The sequence below is a fragment of the Scyliorhinus canicula genome, chromosome 3 (genome assembly GCF_902713615.1).
Source record: "Scyliorhinus canicula chromosome 3, sScyCan1.1, whole genome shotgun sequence".
Taxonomy (NCBI): Eukaryota; Metazoa; Chordata; class Chondrichthyes; order Carcharhiniformes; family Scyliorhinidae; genus Scyliorhinus; species Scyliorhinus canicula.
Genome location: NC_052148.1, coordinates 15,151,955 through 15,168,341, shown reverse-complemented (window position 1 = coordinate 15,168,341; position 16,387 = coordinate 15,151,955). Strand labels below are relative to the sequence as shown.

Sequence of the window (16,387 nt, the reverse complement as noted above, 5' to 3'; positions counted from 1 at the left end):
GGGGGAAGGGAGAGAGGGAGGCAGAGGGAGGGCAATGGAAGGGAGAGAGGTGGGGAGGGAGAGGGGAGAGATGAAGGGGGAGGGAGGAAGAGCGAAGGGGAGGAAGGCAAGAGGGAGGAAGACGGAGAGGGGGAGGGAGAGGGAGGCCGGAGGGTGAAAGAGAGGGAGGGGGAGAGTGGAGGGAGGGGAAGGAGGGGTAAAGAGTGTGTTAAATGTATTGCAGTAACCATTCACCATATATGTAACTGTATCACGCTGTTGCCCATGAGGGCTCCACCTATGGACTATTGTAAGGTATTACCTGTGATGTATCATGTTAGTGCCTTTGTGGGCTCTGCCCCTGGCTCCTCCCCTTGAGGGGAGGTATAAAGAGCAGTAGCCCTGTAGGCGGCTCTCAGTAGCAGAGCAGTCGCAGGCAGGCACTGTTCTAGTCGATTAAAGCCATAGTTTACATCTACTCTCTGTTTCGCGTGAATTGATGGTCGCATCAATTTAATCGACTGCAACACCACAATGGAATCGGCCCTCAAACCTGACCGACTGGAACTCGACCCACAGGCCGGGGAGGCCAAAGAGATTTTTTTGCACTGGCTCAGCTGTTTCGAGGCCTACCTCGCCGCCTCCTCCTCACCTTCCGTCACTGACGATCAGAAGCTGAGCCTCCTCCATGCCCGGGTGAGCCATCAAATCTCTGTACAACTCGAGGAAGCCTCCACTTACGCAGACGCCCTCGTGATGCTGAAGCGCCTATACGTAAGACCCGGGAATGAGGCGTACGCGCAGCATCTCCTCACTACTCGCTGCCAATTCCCGGGGAATCGCTGGAGGAGTACCTACACGACCTCAAAGTCCTTGCGCGAAGTTGCAACTACCAGGCCATTACGGCCACTCAACATATGGACCTTGCAGTCCGTGACGCCTACGTGGCTGGAATCAGGTGCAACTACGTGAGACAGCGCCTACTCGAGAAAGGTGCCCTGGACCTGGAAGAGGCGGTAAAGCTAGCCTCCTCCCTAGAAGTAGCGTTCCAAAGCCTCAACGCGTTCCAGTCTGACCATGTGACCCCCCTCGTGGGCCCCCGACCAAAGAGTACCCCAGGCCTGTGCCGCGCGGCTGCCTGCCCAACCAGGGGGGAGCTACCCTGCTATTTCTGCGGCCACCATCAGCACCCGAGGCATCACTGCCCGGCCCGGAACGCAAACTGCAGCGACTGTGGGAAAAAAGGACATTTTGCTCAGGTTTGCCTGGCCAGGTCCAAACGCTCAAAATCGCAGGCCTGACCCTCAGACTCACGGTCTGCAGATCCCGCAGTGTAGCAGCTTGCCTGCCGGCTCCGACCCCGGACGCGTCATCGGCCTCGTGCTGTCCGTGGGGCCAGCCATGTCCAAGCCGGCACAACGTGTGTGACTCACCGCGGCCGCCATCTTGGCCATCCTCGCCCATGCGGCCCACCACGTGTCATTCGTGGGGGCCGCCAACTTGGACGCTATCTTCCTCGCCACCCGACACGTGCGACTGACCCAAGCCATCTTGGGACCACCCCAGCATCTCCGACCACGCCGGCTACCCGCAGCACAGCGCGGTCACCCTGGACCAGTCACGGCCCAAACACCTCCGGAGCTCCATGATGACCGTCTGGGTAAATGGACACGAAACACCTTGCCTGTTCGATTCCGGGAGCACAGAGAGCTTTATTCACCCCAACATGGTAAGACGCTGCTCGCTCCCAATCTTCCCAGCACACCAAACCATCTCCCTCGCTTCTGGGTCGCACTCGGTGCAGATCCGGGGGTGCACTACCGCAACCCTAGCAATACAGGGCGCCGAATACGCCAATTTTAAGCTATATGTACTCCCCGACCGCCCTGCTCCTCTCCTGTTGGGACTGGATTTGCAGTGTGACCTCAAGAGCCGAACTCTGAAATTAGGCGGGCCCCTACCCCCACTCACTGTATGTAGCCTTGCGACACTAAAAGTCGACCCTCCCCCGCTCTTCGCAAATCTCACCGCCGACTGTAAGCCAGTCGCCACCAGAAGCAGGCGGTATAGCATTCAGGACAGGACTTTTATCCGGTCCGAGGCCCAGCGGCTCGTGCGGGAGGGGATCATCGAGGCCAGCAATAGCCTCTGGTGAGCTCAGGTGGTGGTCGTCAGGACCGGGGATTGCAGCCAAACCATAAACCGGTGCACGCACCTTGATGCGTACCCCCTTCCCCGGATCACAGACATGGTTAACCAGATCGCACACTACCGGGTGTTCTCCATGGTGGATCTTAGGTCTGCGTACCACCAGCTCCCAATCTGCCCGGAGGATCGCCACTACACGGTCTTTGAGGCAAATGGCCGCCTCTTCTACTTCCTCCAGATCTCCTTCGGCGTCACAAACAGGGTCTCGGTCTTTCAAAGAACCATGGACCGAATGGTGGAACAGTACGCACAGCAGGCCACGTTTACGTACTTGAACAACGTCACCATCTGCGGCCATGATCAGCAAGACCATGGTGCCAACCTCCAGAGATTTCCCCAGACCGCCCAAACCCTTAACCTCACTGACAACAAGGAGAAATGTGTTTTCCGCACAACCAGACCAGCCATCCTCGGCTACGTCATGGAAAACAGGGTCCCAGGACCCGACTCCGATCGTATGCAACTTCCCTTCCCAACTGCCCCAAAGCCCTGAAAAGGCGCCTCGGGTTCTTTTTCTATTACGCCGAATGGGTCCCCAACTATGCGGACAAAGCCCGCCCACTAATCAAGGCCACCACCTTTTCACTGGTCGCCGAAGCCCGCCAAGCCTTCAGCTGCATCAAGGCGGGCATCACCAAAGCCACAATGCGCGCGGTGGACAAGTCCTTCCCCTTCCAGGTGGAGAGCGACGCGTCAGAGGTCACCCTCGCTGCTACCCTCAATCAGGCAGGCAGGCCAGTAGCATTTTTTTCCCGTACCCTCACCGCCTCTGAAATTCGACACTCCTCGGTCAAAAAAGAAGCCCAAGGCATCGTGAAAGCTGTGCGGCACTGGAGGCACTACCACGCTGGTAGGAGGTTTACCCTCGTCACCGACCAACGATCGGTCGCCTTCATGTTCGATAATACGCAGCAGGGCAAAATCAAGAATGATAAGATCTTGAGGTGGAGGATCGAACTCTCCACCTATAATTACGATACAGTATATCGTCCTGGGAAGCTGAACGAGCCCACAGATGCCCTGTCCCGCGGCACAAGCGCCAGCCCGCAAGATGACGAACTCCGGGCTATCCACACTGACCTCTGCCACCAGAGGTCACCCGGCTTCTCCACTACGTCAAGACCCGCAACCTGCACGACTGCACTGAGGAGGTCAGGGCCATGACCAGGGATTGCCCGATCTGCGCTGAGTGCAAGCCGCACTTCTATCGACCGGCTAAGGCCCACTTGGTAAAGGCATCCCGGCCCTTTGAACGCCTCAGTATCGATTTCAAAGGGCCCCTCTCCTCCAATAACCGCAACACATATTTCCTCAATGTCATTGACGAATTCTCCCGCTTCCCCTTTACAATCCCCTGCCCCGACATGACCGCCGCCACCGTCAGTAAAGCCCTACATAGTATCTTCACCCTGTTTGGTTTTCCCATGTATGTTCACAGTGACCGGGGCTCGTCGTTCATGAGCGACGAGCTGCGTCAGTACCTGCTCAGTAAGGGCATCGCCTCGAGCAGGACGACCAGTTATTACCCCGGGGAAATGGGTAGGTGGAGAGGGAGAATGCGACGGTCTGGAAGGCCGTCCTCCTTGAGCTACGGTCTAGGAATCTCCCAGTCTCCCACTGGCAGGAGGTCCTCCCCGACGCACTCCATTCCATTAGGTCACTTCTTTGCACGGCCACAAGCGAGACCCCTCATGACCGCCTGTTTGTTTTCCCCAGGAAATCCACCTCCGGGGCCTCGCTTCCGTCCTGGCTGAAGACACTGGGGCCCGTCCTACTCCGCAAAAACATCAGGAGCCATAAGTCCGACCCCCTGGTTGAGAGGGTCCAGCTCCTACACACCAACCCCCAGTACGCATACATAGATCACCCCGACGGGCGACAGGATACGGTTTCCCTCCGGGACCTAGCGCCCGCAGGTTCCACTACCACCGCCACCCCAACTTAACCCACCCAGCCTACGCTGACCAGCGCCCCCGTCCCTACATGGCACCCGCACCCCCTCCCGCCTCCCATTCCCACTTCACCGACCCACAGGAACGAAACTCCAAACGACACACTCCCGGAGAGCACATCGGTACCCACACCAGCAACTTCACTACCCATGCCTGCACGGATGAGTTTGACACCCGGGCCAGCTGCGATGCCGGAGCTCCGGCGATCACAGCGCACGATCCGAGCGCCGGACAGGCTGAACTTGTGAACCTTTCACACCTGCCGGACTTCATTTTTTTTAACAGGGGGTGAATGTGGTGAACGGATTGCATTAACCATTCACCATGTATGTAAATGTACCACACTCTTGCCCATGAGGGCTCCACCTGTGGACCATCGTAAGGTATTACCTGTGATGTATCATGTTGGTGCCTTTGTGGGCTCCGCCCCTGGCTCCTCCCCTTGAGGGGAGGTATAAAGAGCAGTAGCCCTGTAGGCGGCTCTCAGTAGCAGAGCAGTTGCAGGCAGGCACTGTTCTAGTCGATTAAAGCCTCAGATTACATCTACTCTCTGTTTTGCGTGAATTGATGGTCGCATCAAAGAGGTAAATAGAGGGGAGGCAGGGGATGGAGAGTTTGTGAGGAAGGGGCAACGACGGGGGTGGGAGTGGGAGAGAAAGAGGGAGGGAATGGAGGAGAGGGAGGGAGAAAAAGGAAGGAAGGGGAACGGAGGGAAGGGAGAGATGAAGGGAGGGAGACGAAGGAAGGGAGGGCCATGGAGGGAGGAAGGAAGAGAGGGAGGGGAGGGACAGAGGGAGGGAGAGAGAGGTAGGAAATGAGAGGGAGGGAGAGAGAGGGTCGGAGAGGGAGGAAGGAAGGGAGGGAGAGAGAGAGGGAAAGAGGAAATTAAGGGGAGGGAGAAGAAAGGAAGATGAAAGGAGGGAGAGGTATTGAGGTGGGGAGAGGGGGAGGGAGAGAGGGTAGAGGAAGGGTAAGAGGGAGTGAGGGAGGGAGGGAAAGAGGTAGAGGGGAAGGACGGTGTGGGAGAAAGCGGTGGGAGTGGGAGAGAAGGTGAGGGTGAGAGAGGAGTGAGCAAAGGGGAAGGGAGAAGGGAGGGAGGTAGAGGGAGAGAGAGGATGAGGGTGGATGACTTGGAGGGAGGAAGAGAGGCAGAGGGAAGGAGGAAGGGAGAAAGAGAGGGGAGTAGGAGAAAGATAGATTTAGGGGAGAATGGGAAAGAAAAGGAGAAGCGGAAACTGGGAAGGAAGGAAAACGGAGGAGGACGCAGAGGGATGGAGGGGAAACGAGAGACAGGAAAGAATAGGAGTTGGGAGATGGAGAGAAGCTGCTGCCCAGGATGGGGTTTGTAGTGAAGCAGCATGAGGATAGGAGTCTGCTCTGCAGATACCATCACAGAGAGGCTGCAAATCAGCTCAGTAATTCCTTCCTCTCCGGATCTTCCCTCCGCTATAATGTTCTGCCCCTGTACTGTGCCAATTCCTCCTTTTAAAGTCGCACCAGTTAGTTTTTCCTTTTGTATTAGAGCCCCCGATGTCCACACCTAAAACAAAGCTCAGAATTATCAGTAAAATGCAGAAATAATGGGCGGAATTTTCCAATCCCGCCCCGGATCGGAGCAGCGTTGCGGAGTTCGCCCCCCCCCCTCCCCCCCCGCCAATTCCACGGCTCCGGTCCCCGCGGCACCGGTCGGGGGCCGCTCCACGTGCCCCCCCCCCCCCCAGCGCTTCTCCCGCGCAATCTGCTGAGTGCCCGCTGAGTTCGGCCAAGACCCGCCGGCGTCGATCTCGCGTGGTCCCACCCAGCGGGACCTCCGCGTTCTGGCTGCGGGGAGCGGCCTGGTTGGGGGGGGGATCCTCCATGGTGGCCTAGCCCGTGATCGAGGCCGACCGATCGGCGGATGGGCTATTCCGGGGAGGGGGTGGGCTATGTTCCTCCGCACCAGGCCCCTGTAGGTCTCTGCCATGTTGCGTTGGGGCTGGCGTGGAGACGGTAACCTGCGCGCACGCGCACACTCGCGCCAGCCGTGCTCACGACCCTATCGGCAGCTGGAGCTCAGTATTGATGCCGTCGTGAACGCCGGAGCGTTTTACAACGGCGTCATCTGGCCCCGAGGATCGGCGATCCTGCGCTGCACAGGAGGCCAGCACGTCACCGGAGAGCCTCACGCTTCTCCAGCTGCTGGTACCGGCGTCAGACCGGGCATCACGAGTTCGCGCATGCGAGCTAGTTGCCTTCTCTACGCCGGCCCCAACGCAACATGGCGGAGAGCTACAGGGGTCCAGCGCGGAGGAACATTGGTCCCCACCAGGCTAAGCCCACCCGCCGATTGGTAGACCGCCGATTGCGGCCCAGGCCACCGTGGAGGCTGCCCCCCCCCGCAGGGTCTGATCTCCCCTCTCAACCCCCCAACCAGGCCGCCCCCCGCAACAATGAACGCTGAGGTCTGCCGGGTGATACCATACCAGAACGGTGCCAGCGGGACCCTGCCTAACTGGGCGGGCACTCGGCCCATTGCGTGGGGAGAATCACTGGGGGGGGGCCAACTGGCGGCGTGCCGGTGCCAATGGTGACCGGAGAATCGGCGGAGCGGTGTCGCCTGAATCACGCCTCAGAGTCAGGAACTGAACCAGGTCCTGGCTCTCTAATGTACACCAGAACAAGGTGGAGATCTACTCGATGGGTTGAATATTAAGAGGTTCTTACCGAGTAGCTTGGGGAAATTGTTTGCACAGGCAAAAATGTTGGTAACCAAGGAAAACACATTTCATCCATTAATCCAGGAGTGCTGACCCTCCAGTGTCATGCTGAGGGAGTGCCACACTGTCAACCGATACCTTCTTCTGGATGAAGTTCCCTCTCTGGTGGATGACCCATAACACCATAATGAAGACGTGCAGGAGATTTATTCCTTGTGCATTGACCAATCCGCAAACCTAAACCAGTTGCTAAAACGATCATTATTGCGTTATTCCGAAAGCATACTAAACGCTGGAACTCTGAAATAAAAAAAGAAAACGCTGGAAAGTTTAATCAGAGGAGATTCACCCACCTGGACTGGAGCGTTTCAGCTGTCAATGGAGGCTGGTTAGGCTGGGGTTGTTTTCCTTGGAGCAGAGAAGGCTGTGGGGGGGACCTGATTCAGGTGTATAAAATTATGAGGGGCATAGGTAGGAAGAAAATAATAATAATCTTTATTATTGTCACAAGTAGGCTTACATTAACACTGCAATGAAGTTACTGTGAAAAGCCCCTAGTCGCCACACTCCGGCGCCTGTTCGGGTACACTGAGGGAGAATTCAGAATGTCCAAATTAACTAGACTCCGCACAGACAGTGACCCAAGTCGGGAATCGAACCTGGGACCCTGGAGCTGTGAAGCAACAGTGCTAACCACTATGCTGTCGTGCCACCCCTTTTTACCCTTAGTAGAGCAAGAGATTGAGAGAGATTTTGAGGAAAATAGTTTCACCCAGAGGGTGGTGGGAATCTGGAACTCGCTGCCTGAAAGCGGGGTAGAGGCGGGAACACTAGAGCATTTGAGAAGCATTGAGATGAGCACTTGAAATGCCGCAGCGTATAAGGCTACAGACTAAGGCTGGAAAATGGGTTTGAATATATAGGTGCTTGATGGCCGCACAGACAGGATGGGCAGAAGGGCCTCTTTCTGTGCTGTAAAAGTCTATGACTCTAAGTGCTGTGGAGAGTGTTATTGGCCAGGGTTTAAAGAACCCCAAAGTGTATCATGGAGTTCACCTGACCCACAACTTTTAATAGATTGTGGTATGGGGAGAACACGGCCCACTCTACAGGTGTGGTACAGCAGAAATGGAAAAGTATTTTCTTAAAGCAAAACAATGTTTATTCTATGAACTCAAGTTAACCTTTTTAAAACATACAGTGAACATCTTAGCAACCTTTAATTCAAATACAACCCCAAAGAATACAACACAAAATAATCCTTTAAGCTTTCCTTTTAACATCCATAAGACTTAAAACACCTTTTACCAGAAGCACGACAGGTTAAAGTCTCTACTGTTATTAGTTTTAAATCACCAGGATCGATTTACAGTCTTTAAATTACAGAGAGAGAGACTCTTAATACATCTTCTGGCTGTGACTGCAGCTATCCAGCTCTGAAACCGAAACTAAAACACACCATGCAGCAAACAGCCTAAAACGAAAGTAAAAAGCTGACAGACAGCCCAGCTCCACCCACTCTCTGACATTACTGATAAACACCCATTTCTTAAAGGTACATTTCTTAAACACCCATTTCTTAAAGATACTCTCACATCATGAGGGAGAAAAACGCAGAGTTAATGTATCAGTTCAATGACCTCACGCTAGAATTATGGCATTGCTCCCTGTGGAAGCTTTCTATGCCCAAATCAACTGCTGTGTTTCCCACATTATTACAACAGTGGCCGTATTAGTGGCTGTATTAGTGCCACATCCTCCACTTTCTGTCCATAATCCTGTAAATTCCTCAAGTACCTATCCGACATTTCGAATTATTCATGGGATCAGCTTTCACCACCATTTCAGGTAGAATGTTCCAAATTGAAACAATTCTTTTAGTGAATAAAATTTCTCATCATCTTCTGTTGGGATCTTTTGCCAATGGTGTTAGATCCATGACCTCTGGTTTGCTCCACTCTGCTGCAACCTCCCATCATCTGGAACCCTCCAGCTTGGGTGTTACCCTTTTCATAGAATTTACAGTGCAGAAGGAGGCCATTCGGCCCATCGAGTCTGCACCGGCTCCTGGAAAGAGCACCCTACCCAAGGTTAACACCTTCACCCTATCCCCATAACCCAGTAACCCCACCCAACACTAAGGGCAATTTTGGACACTAAGGGCAATTTATCATGGCCAATCCACCTAACCTGCACATCTTTGGACTGTGGGAGGAAACCGGAGCACCCGGAGGAAACACACGCACACACGGGGAGAATGCAGACTCCGCACAGACAGTGACCCAAGCCGGGAATCGAACCTGGGACCCTGGAGCTGTGAAGCGATTGTGCTATCCACTATGCTACCGTGCTGCCCCATTTCTGTTCCAAGGACTACATTCCCAACTTTGCCAACCTCGCCTCATGAAGTACTCTGCCCTCACAAGGCAGCTGACTCTCAAACTCAACTGACTGTGTGCTGCCCAACTCTACCAGTCTGTGCATGTGCCAATTCCTGCATCTATTATTTTGTGATCTCTGAATGAGATTGCCAATAAATGCAACGCCACGTCGGTAGTTATCTGTCAATAACTTGATTTTAGTAGGAACTCTCACATCGTTTCGATGTCTCATGGCCTGCAATGCAATTTTGAAGTGTAATCACTGACATGTAGGTACATGCAGCAGAGAATTGGTGCACAGTGAGGTTCTACGACAAAATAAATAACCGATTAACCTGTTCTGCTGACATTGGTTAAGGGATGCCTCTGTTGCTGTTTGTCAAATAGCGCCCATGAAACATCGAGATTAGAATAAGCAAAAGTCATCCAATTAATCCCACCCTTCCGTTCTTTTCCCACATCCTAGTAAATTTCCCTTCAAGTATTTATCAAATTATTTTTTCATGATTACCATTGAATCTGCTTCCTCCTTAGGAGTGCATCTCAGATCGCAACAACTGACTGCATAAAATAAAATCCTCACGACCCACCTGACCCTTTTTGCCAATCACTTTCTGGGTACTGAATCTTCCTCCAGTGGTAACAGTGTCTCCTTATTTACGCTATCAAAACCCTTCATGATTTTGAACACCTCTATGAAATCTCGACTTGACCTTCTCTGCTCTAACAACCCTTGCTTTTCTATCTCTCCGCGTAAACTTAAATTCCTCATGCTGATACCATTCCAGTTCTCTGTTTCGGCACCTTGCACTAAATGAAGCACTTTTGAAGAGTAGTCACTGATTTAACAGACGTGGGAGGCAACTTGCACACAACAAACCTCCCAGTCAGAAAGTTGATCATGTTTTTTTTCCAAATATTTAAAAACTGAAAACACTGGATAAACTCAGCAGGTCTGGCAGCAAGTGTGGAGATAAGCAGAGGACCTGTTCGGTAGGAGGATCATTTTGACCTGAAGTGTTAACTCTGCTTCTTTCTCCATGGACGCTGCCAGATATACAGAGTTTATCCAGAATGTTCTGCTTTTATTTCAGATTTTCAGCATCTGCAGAATTTTGCATTTATTTTCATATTTAAAAAAAAATGTTGGGTAAGATATAATTGGGCAGAGCAGCACGGTGGCGCAGTGGGTTAGCCCTGCTCACGGCGCTGAGGTCCCAGTTTCGATCCCGACTCTGGGGCACTGTCCGTGTGGATTGCACATTCAACCCGTGTTTGCGTGGGTTTCTCCCCCAGAACACAAAGATGTGCAGGCTAGGTGGATTGGCCATGCTAAATTGCCCCTTAATTGGAAAAAAATAATTGGGTACTCTAAATTTCAAAAAGATACTATTGGGGAGAACTCCCCTTCCATGTATAGCTTTGTGGGGTCTTTGAAATTGCTTAACAGTGTCTTGAATTAACATCATACAATTAGACAGTGCAGCACTGCACTCTTGGATCAGCATAGGCTTGGAGTCAGGTCTTTAGTCAAGGATATTTATGTAACGTAGGTGCAATATTTCATTAAACAAAGTAGGTTATTCTATTTATATTGTTTCTCGACTATCATGAAATGTATTTTTTGTTTTTTTCTCTGTACTTTGATGAATTTTTAATAGAGGGCGAAATTCTCCCAAAACGGGAGAAATCGTCAAACTGCCGTAAAACCCGGGCGGGTTTTACGGCATCGCGCCCCTTCCCGACGGGGGACCGATTCTGGTCCCCCGTCGGGGCTAGCAGCCCGACGTCGGAGGCTCCGACAAGTCGGGCTTAACGAAAATCGTTAAGCCCGCTTGTCGGACTTAGCGCCGGCTGACGCGTCATATGACGTCAGCCGCGCATGCGCAGGTGGGAAGACTCCACCCGCGCATGCGCGGGTGACGTCATCGCGTTTTTGCGCGAAACCCGCGCATGCGCGGTCCGGGTTGCCCCTCAGCCGCCCCGCGTATTGATACTGCGGGGCGGCGGAAGGACAAATAGTGCGCGGGCATCGGGCCCGCTGCCCGCGATCGGTGGGCACCGATCGCGGGCCCATGGCACCCTTGGCACGGCCGTGGTACTGCCGTGCCAATCGGTGCCATGGTTATTTTTTTCCAGGTGGTCACGACGTTTTTACGAACGGCAGGACCAGGTGTGTTTGCCGTTCGTAAAAAGGTCGTAAAGGGCTGGGACTTCGGCCCTTCTAACAGCTGTGAATCGCTGCCGGCCGTAAAAAAACGGCGGCAGCGATTCGTGTCGGGATTTCGGCGGGGGGGGCGGGAGAATAGCGGGAGGGCGTCAAAAAAGTCGGGAAGGCCCTCCCGCTATTCTCCCACCCGTCGTGGGGGGGGGAGAATTTCGCCCAGAGTATTTCAAGCAATCCTGGGGCCACTCTGCACCGGGAGCATGCGCCCTCACGGCGCCTCCAGGTCGCATTCGCCGGCCCATCGGCCGACAACGAGCCGTGCGTCCTCACGCATGCGTCCTCGCGCCGCCCGAGTCTCCAGAGCCAAGGTGCCAGCATGCAACGCGCGGAGTAGCACGGCGCCCATCCACTTCCTGTGCCGGCCGTTGCCGTGGCGACTGAAAATTTAAAAAAGACCGCCCTGTGGCATATATTTAAAATCAAAACATTTCATTCGATTTACACCTCGACTCATTATTCACGGGTACTTGTTTTGTTTAAAATACCTGTATGTTATAAAAGTCATTTTTCTGAAACGGAAAGGGCGAGCTCTCCAGCTGTTGCCATGGTGACGGGGACGAGCCCTCCAGCTGTTGCCATGGTGACGGCTGTTTGCTGGGCTCACACCGACAGTAGTGATCTCCCAGTTATTGAACAGCATTCACGGACATGCGGATTATAGCATTTTGTTTTGAAAAGTTCAGCTAGTTATTTTTGTGGAAGTTGGGGACCAAGTGTTGTGGGATTTGAGACCTGAGAATCCTTGGAAAGTAGGAGGATCTGACTCAGGTCAGCATTTTAAATCCTGTATTATCCTCACTTTTATAGAGCCTAATATTTGTTTTTGTATTGACAGTCTGGAGTAAAAAGTGGAGGAGGACAGAGTCGGTTAGCAGAATGAATTTCCAACTTCGGGCTTGCGGTCTGCAATAGCGCCATCGCTGGTGGATGCCTGTCATTGCAGCGTGACATGTTTACATAGGCAAGTTCCATTGCAGATGTGGGCATTTATCGAGGACCACAGGGAAACCATTGTCGATCTCGCCGTGGGGCTCGTGGAGTACGAGCTTCCTAGGTAGGGGGCAGAGGCCACCCAGCAGGAGCTTGTTAGATCTACATATGCAGCCGGTCCTAACAAGGCACGGAGCTGTTGGTTGTCCCAACAGGGACTTGGTAGAGAGTGTGTTACTGCCGTGCGTATAGTACTATGAAAAATGAAATGAAATGAAAATTGCTTATTGTCACGAGTAGGCTTCAAATGAAGCACTGTGAAAAGCCCCTAGTTGCCACATTCCGGCGCCTGTTCGGGGAGGCTGTTACGTCTTTAGTTCAATAAATCATTTCCCACAACCACTGACTTTGTGGGGCTGCATGGTAGCACAGTGGTTAGCACTGTGGCTTCACAGCGCCAGGATCCCAGCTTCGAATCCCGGCTTGGGTCACTGTCTGCGCGGAGTCTGTATGTTCTCCCCGTGTCTGCGTGGGTTACCTCCGGGCGCTCCGGTTTCCTCCCACAAGACCCGAAAGACGCTCTTGTTCGGTGAATTGAACATTCTGAATTCTCCCTCTGTGTACCCGAACAGGCGCCGGAGTGTGGCGACTGGGGGCTTTCCACAGTAACTTAATTGCAGTGTCAATGTAAGCCGACTTGTGACAATAAAGATCATCATTATCATCATCATCTTCAAGTTACTAAAACACAGACCTTGTTATATAATGTTGTTCCTCAGCTGGTACTGTATTTCCAGGCTGCTGGCGTAGCAGTGGGTTATTAAATGATACAGTTTGGAAACAGGTCATTTGGACCATTGCCTTTGTGTCTTATTCCGAGACCATCATCAGTTTGATCCTTCCTAAACTGTCCTGCCCTCTGTAACAGTCACAAGGCTGTGGGAAGCACCGCAGCATTCCTCTTATCTTCCCAAATGACCAAATCCCACCCCCTCTTCCCCCCATATCCCAACTGATGTGTCCAACTGTCTGCCAAATGACGTTCCTTGTTTTGAACATGGGTTACTCCAGCTCAGTGATACTGAGTGTGAACATGCCATGATGCCACCCTATTGTTAGTGATCAAGGACTAAGTCAAGAAATTTGATTTGTTCTAAACTGTGACTGTGCATATCACTCCCCCATAAGTAAACCGGTGCCCAAAATGCAGTTAGTCAATGTTCGTTGTAGCTACAATAAGAGTATGATGGAGGGAGAGGGTTTGAGGAAGCAAGATTAATGATGGATTAATGATGGATATGGCAGCATAGTGATTATGCAACTGGGCTAGTAACCCCGAGATTGAGAACCAGTTAAATTAAAATCTAGAAATTGAAAATTTCTGCCAATAAAAGTGATCATAAAGCTGTCAGGTTATCACAACAGGTTCATTAATACACTTTGGGGAAGGAAACCTCCTGTTCTTAAGTTTGTCTAGGTCTAAATATGACTCCAGTCTCATACTGAGGTGCTTGACTCTCAACTGCCCTCTGCAATGGACTGGTGAGCCTTCAAAGAGATGAAGGTACAACCTTACCGTCCCAAGGTAAATCAGACTGTGCAACAAAAACTGGCTAAGCCCATATCCCGAGAATGAATTTAAAAAAAATTATTTCATGGGATGTTGGCGTTATGTTTGAGGCCAGTTTTTATTGCCCATCCCTAATTGCCCTCAAATGGTTTGCTGTTGAGGGCAGTTAAGAGTCAACCATTTTGCTGTGGGTCTGGATCACATGTAGGCCAGGCCAGGTAAGGATGGCGGATTTCCTTCCCTAAAGGACATTAACTAGTGAACCAGATAAGCTTTGCGACAATTGGCGATGGTTGTCATGGTCACCATTACTGAGAGTAGGCTGGAATTCCAGATTTGCAAATTGAATTTAAATTCCACCAGCTGCCATGGTGGGATTTGAATCGATGTTCCTAGATTACCAGTTCAGTGACGTTTCCAGTACGCCACTACCTCATCAAAAATCCATACTCTGGTTCCAATTGTAATTCCATATTTAGCTGGCTTCCCGATGGAGAGTGGAGCTGTGTGTAGACCGAGGCCACTCTCTTCTCCCCTGCCAAAGAATCTACTGCTGCTCACTAACCAGACATGAAGAGAAAGAATGGTCAAGTGGAGAGGTAGCAGGTAATTGGGGGGTGGAGATGGGAGGACACACGGCAAAGCTTCATGTCATCCAGGAGGGTGGGGGAAATTGGTAAGAAAGTGTTCCATGGACCGCATTATCAAAAGTAACTTCCTGCTCACATTTTAATGCAGGCCAAGGAGAAAGAAACAGCAGCAAGTATGTCAAAGAAGAAGAAGGGGCGTGCCGAAGGCAAGAGCAAGCCAATTGGGATGGAACTGGAGGTTCTGACGGCAGCGACAGAGCGGATTGTCACACTACAAAATGAGTGAGCTTGGCAGCACTTAATAACCGGTGTTACAGAGAGGGTGCGGGGGCTGGAATGGAACCAAGTGCCAACAGCCAAGATAGGAAGAACTAGCATTTGGAGAAGATTTTGTCACCTCAGATTAGTACATTCTCAATGTTGAACTCTCATTAAACTCGGCAGCCATTTTGCAAATTCCCAGGTCATGAACGTGATGAGAAAGTAGTGACCCTCTGGTTCAGTGGTGTTGGTCAATGGGTACACTGCTGATCAGACCTCTGGGGCAAAACTCCTGCTCCATCTCCCATCATGGCTGTGGGATCTTCCACATCACCACAGGTGGATGGAACCTTGGTTTAATCTCCCACCTGCTGACAGTGCAATGGAGCATCCCTCAGTGCTAGAGGGTTAACCACAGGCAGAATGAGCTGAGGGCTAACCATTCGCAACAGTACACAACCCTAATCACTGGCTCACAATTCTCAACCACAATATGTTACCTTTTCGTTTATTCTTTCATGAACTTGGGCATTGTTGGCTGGCCCGGCATTTGTTGCCCATTCTAGATAGTCATAGATGTTTACAACATGGAAACATGCCCTTTGGCCCAGCTTGTCCACGCCACCCAGTTTTGATCACTAAGCTAGTCCCACTTGACAGAGTCATAGATGTTTAAAGATGTTCTAGGGCAACATAGTGGCTAGCACTACTGTTTCATAGCTTGAGGCATACGGGTTCAATTGGCTGACTGTGTGGAGTTTGCACTTTCCGTGTCTGCGTGGGTTTCCTCCGGATGTTCCAGTTTCCTGTCCAAAAGGATGGGTGGGATTACTGGGGGGATAGGCTGGAGGCCAGATTTTATTTATTCTGGCTACATCTATTTGGTGGGGATAGTGTAGAGGGAGCTGTACTCTGTATCTAACCCTGTACTGTACCTGTCCTGGGAGTGTTTGATGGAGACAGTGTAGAGGGATCTTTACTCTGTATCTAACCCTGTACTGTACCTGTCCTGGGAGTGTTTGATGGAGACAGTGTAGAGGGATCTTTACTCTGTATCTAACCCTGTGCTGTACCTGTCCTGGTAGTGTTTGATGGGGATCGTGTCGAGAGAGCTTTACTCTGCATCTAACCCCGTGCTGTACGCCTGTACCTGTCCTGGTAGTGTTTGATGGGGATCGTGTCGAGAGAGCTTTACTCTGCATCTAACCCCGTGCTGTACAGCCAGGGCCGGTTTTAAGCCTATTTGACCAATTTCATCAAATTGGGCCCCGCACCTTAAGGGGGCCCCGCGCCAGCGGCGACAGAGTTACCGTTTGAAGCCTTTTCTGTATTCTAAGAGGAACTATAGGGTAGTTTTTACTTTTGGGGAACGCACCGCATTACTGTCGACAAATCCTTCAGCCCTGCGCCGCCAAATCCTTCCGCCCGGGTAAGTAAGTTTCAAAATTTTAGTATATCAAGCATTTAATGTTTTTTTTGGTTAAAGACGAGCATACTACACGAAATATAAACATACATAAATTTTTACTTTGTAGAGTAGGGGCCCCGCCATCACTTTTCTAATTGGGCCCGCAATTCCTAGCACCGGCCCTG

The 16,387-nt window shown here is 51.7% G+C and overlaps 1 protein-coding gene across 6 annotated transcripts in view; it reads left to right on the top strand.

Annotated features, from left to right (window-relative positions):
• ccdc166 (coiled-coil domain containing 166) overlaps positions 1-16,387 on the top strand; it is an 88,761-nt gene that overhangs the window by 9,092 nt on the left and 63,282 nt on the right. For 2 of the 6 annotated variants that reach the window (XM_038793171.1, XM_038793172.1), the window contains exons 2-3: positions 12,279-12,404; positions 14,682-14,815. In XM_038793171.1, coding sequence (XP_038649099.1) covers positions 14,709-14,815 — 107 coding nt within the window. In that variant the 5' untranslated portion in view covers positions 12,279-12,404; positions 14,682-14,708. Of the gene's footprint in view, positions 1-11,763; positions 11,907-12,013; positions 12,212-12,278; positions 12,405-14,681; positions 14,816-16,387 lie in introns of those variants that run through there. The other 4 variants (XM_038793170.1, XM_038793169.1, XM_038793168.1 and 1 more) reach the window with 4 other exon arrangements.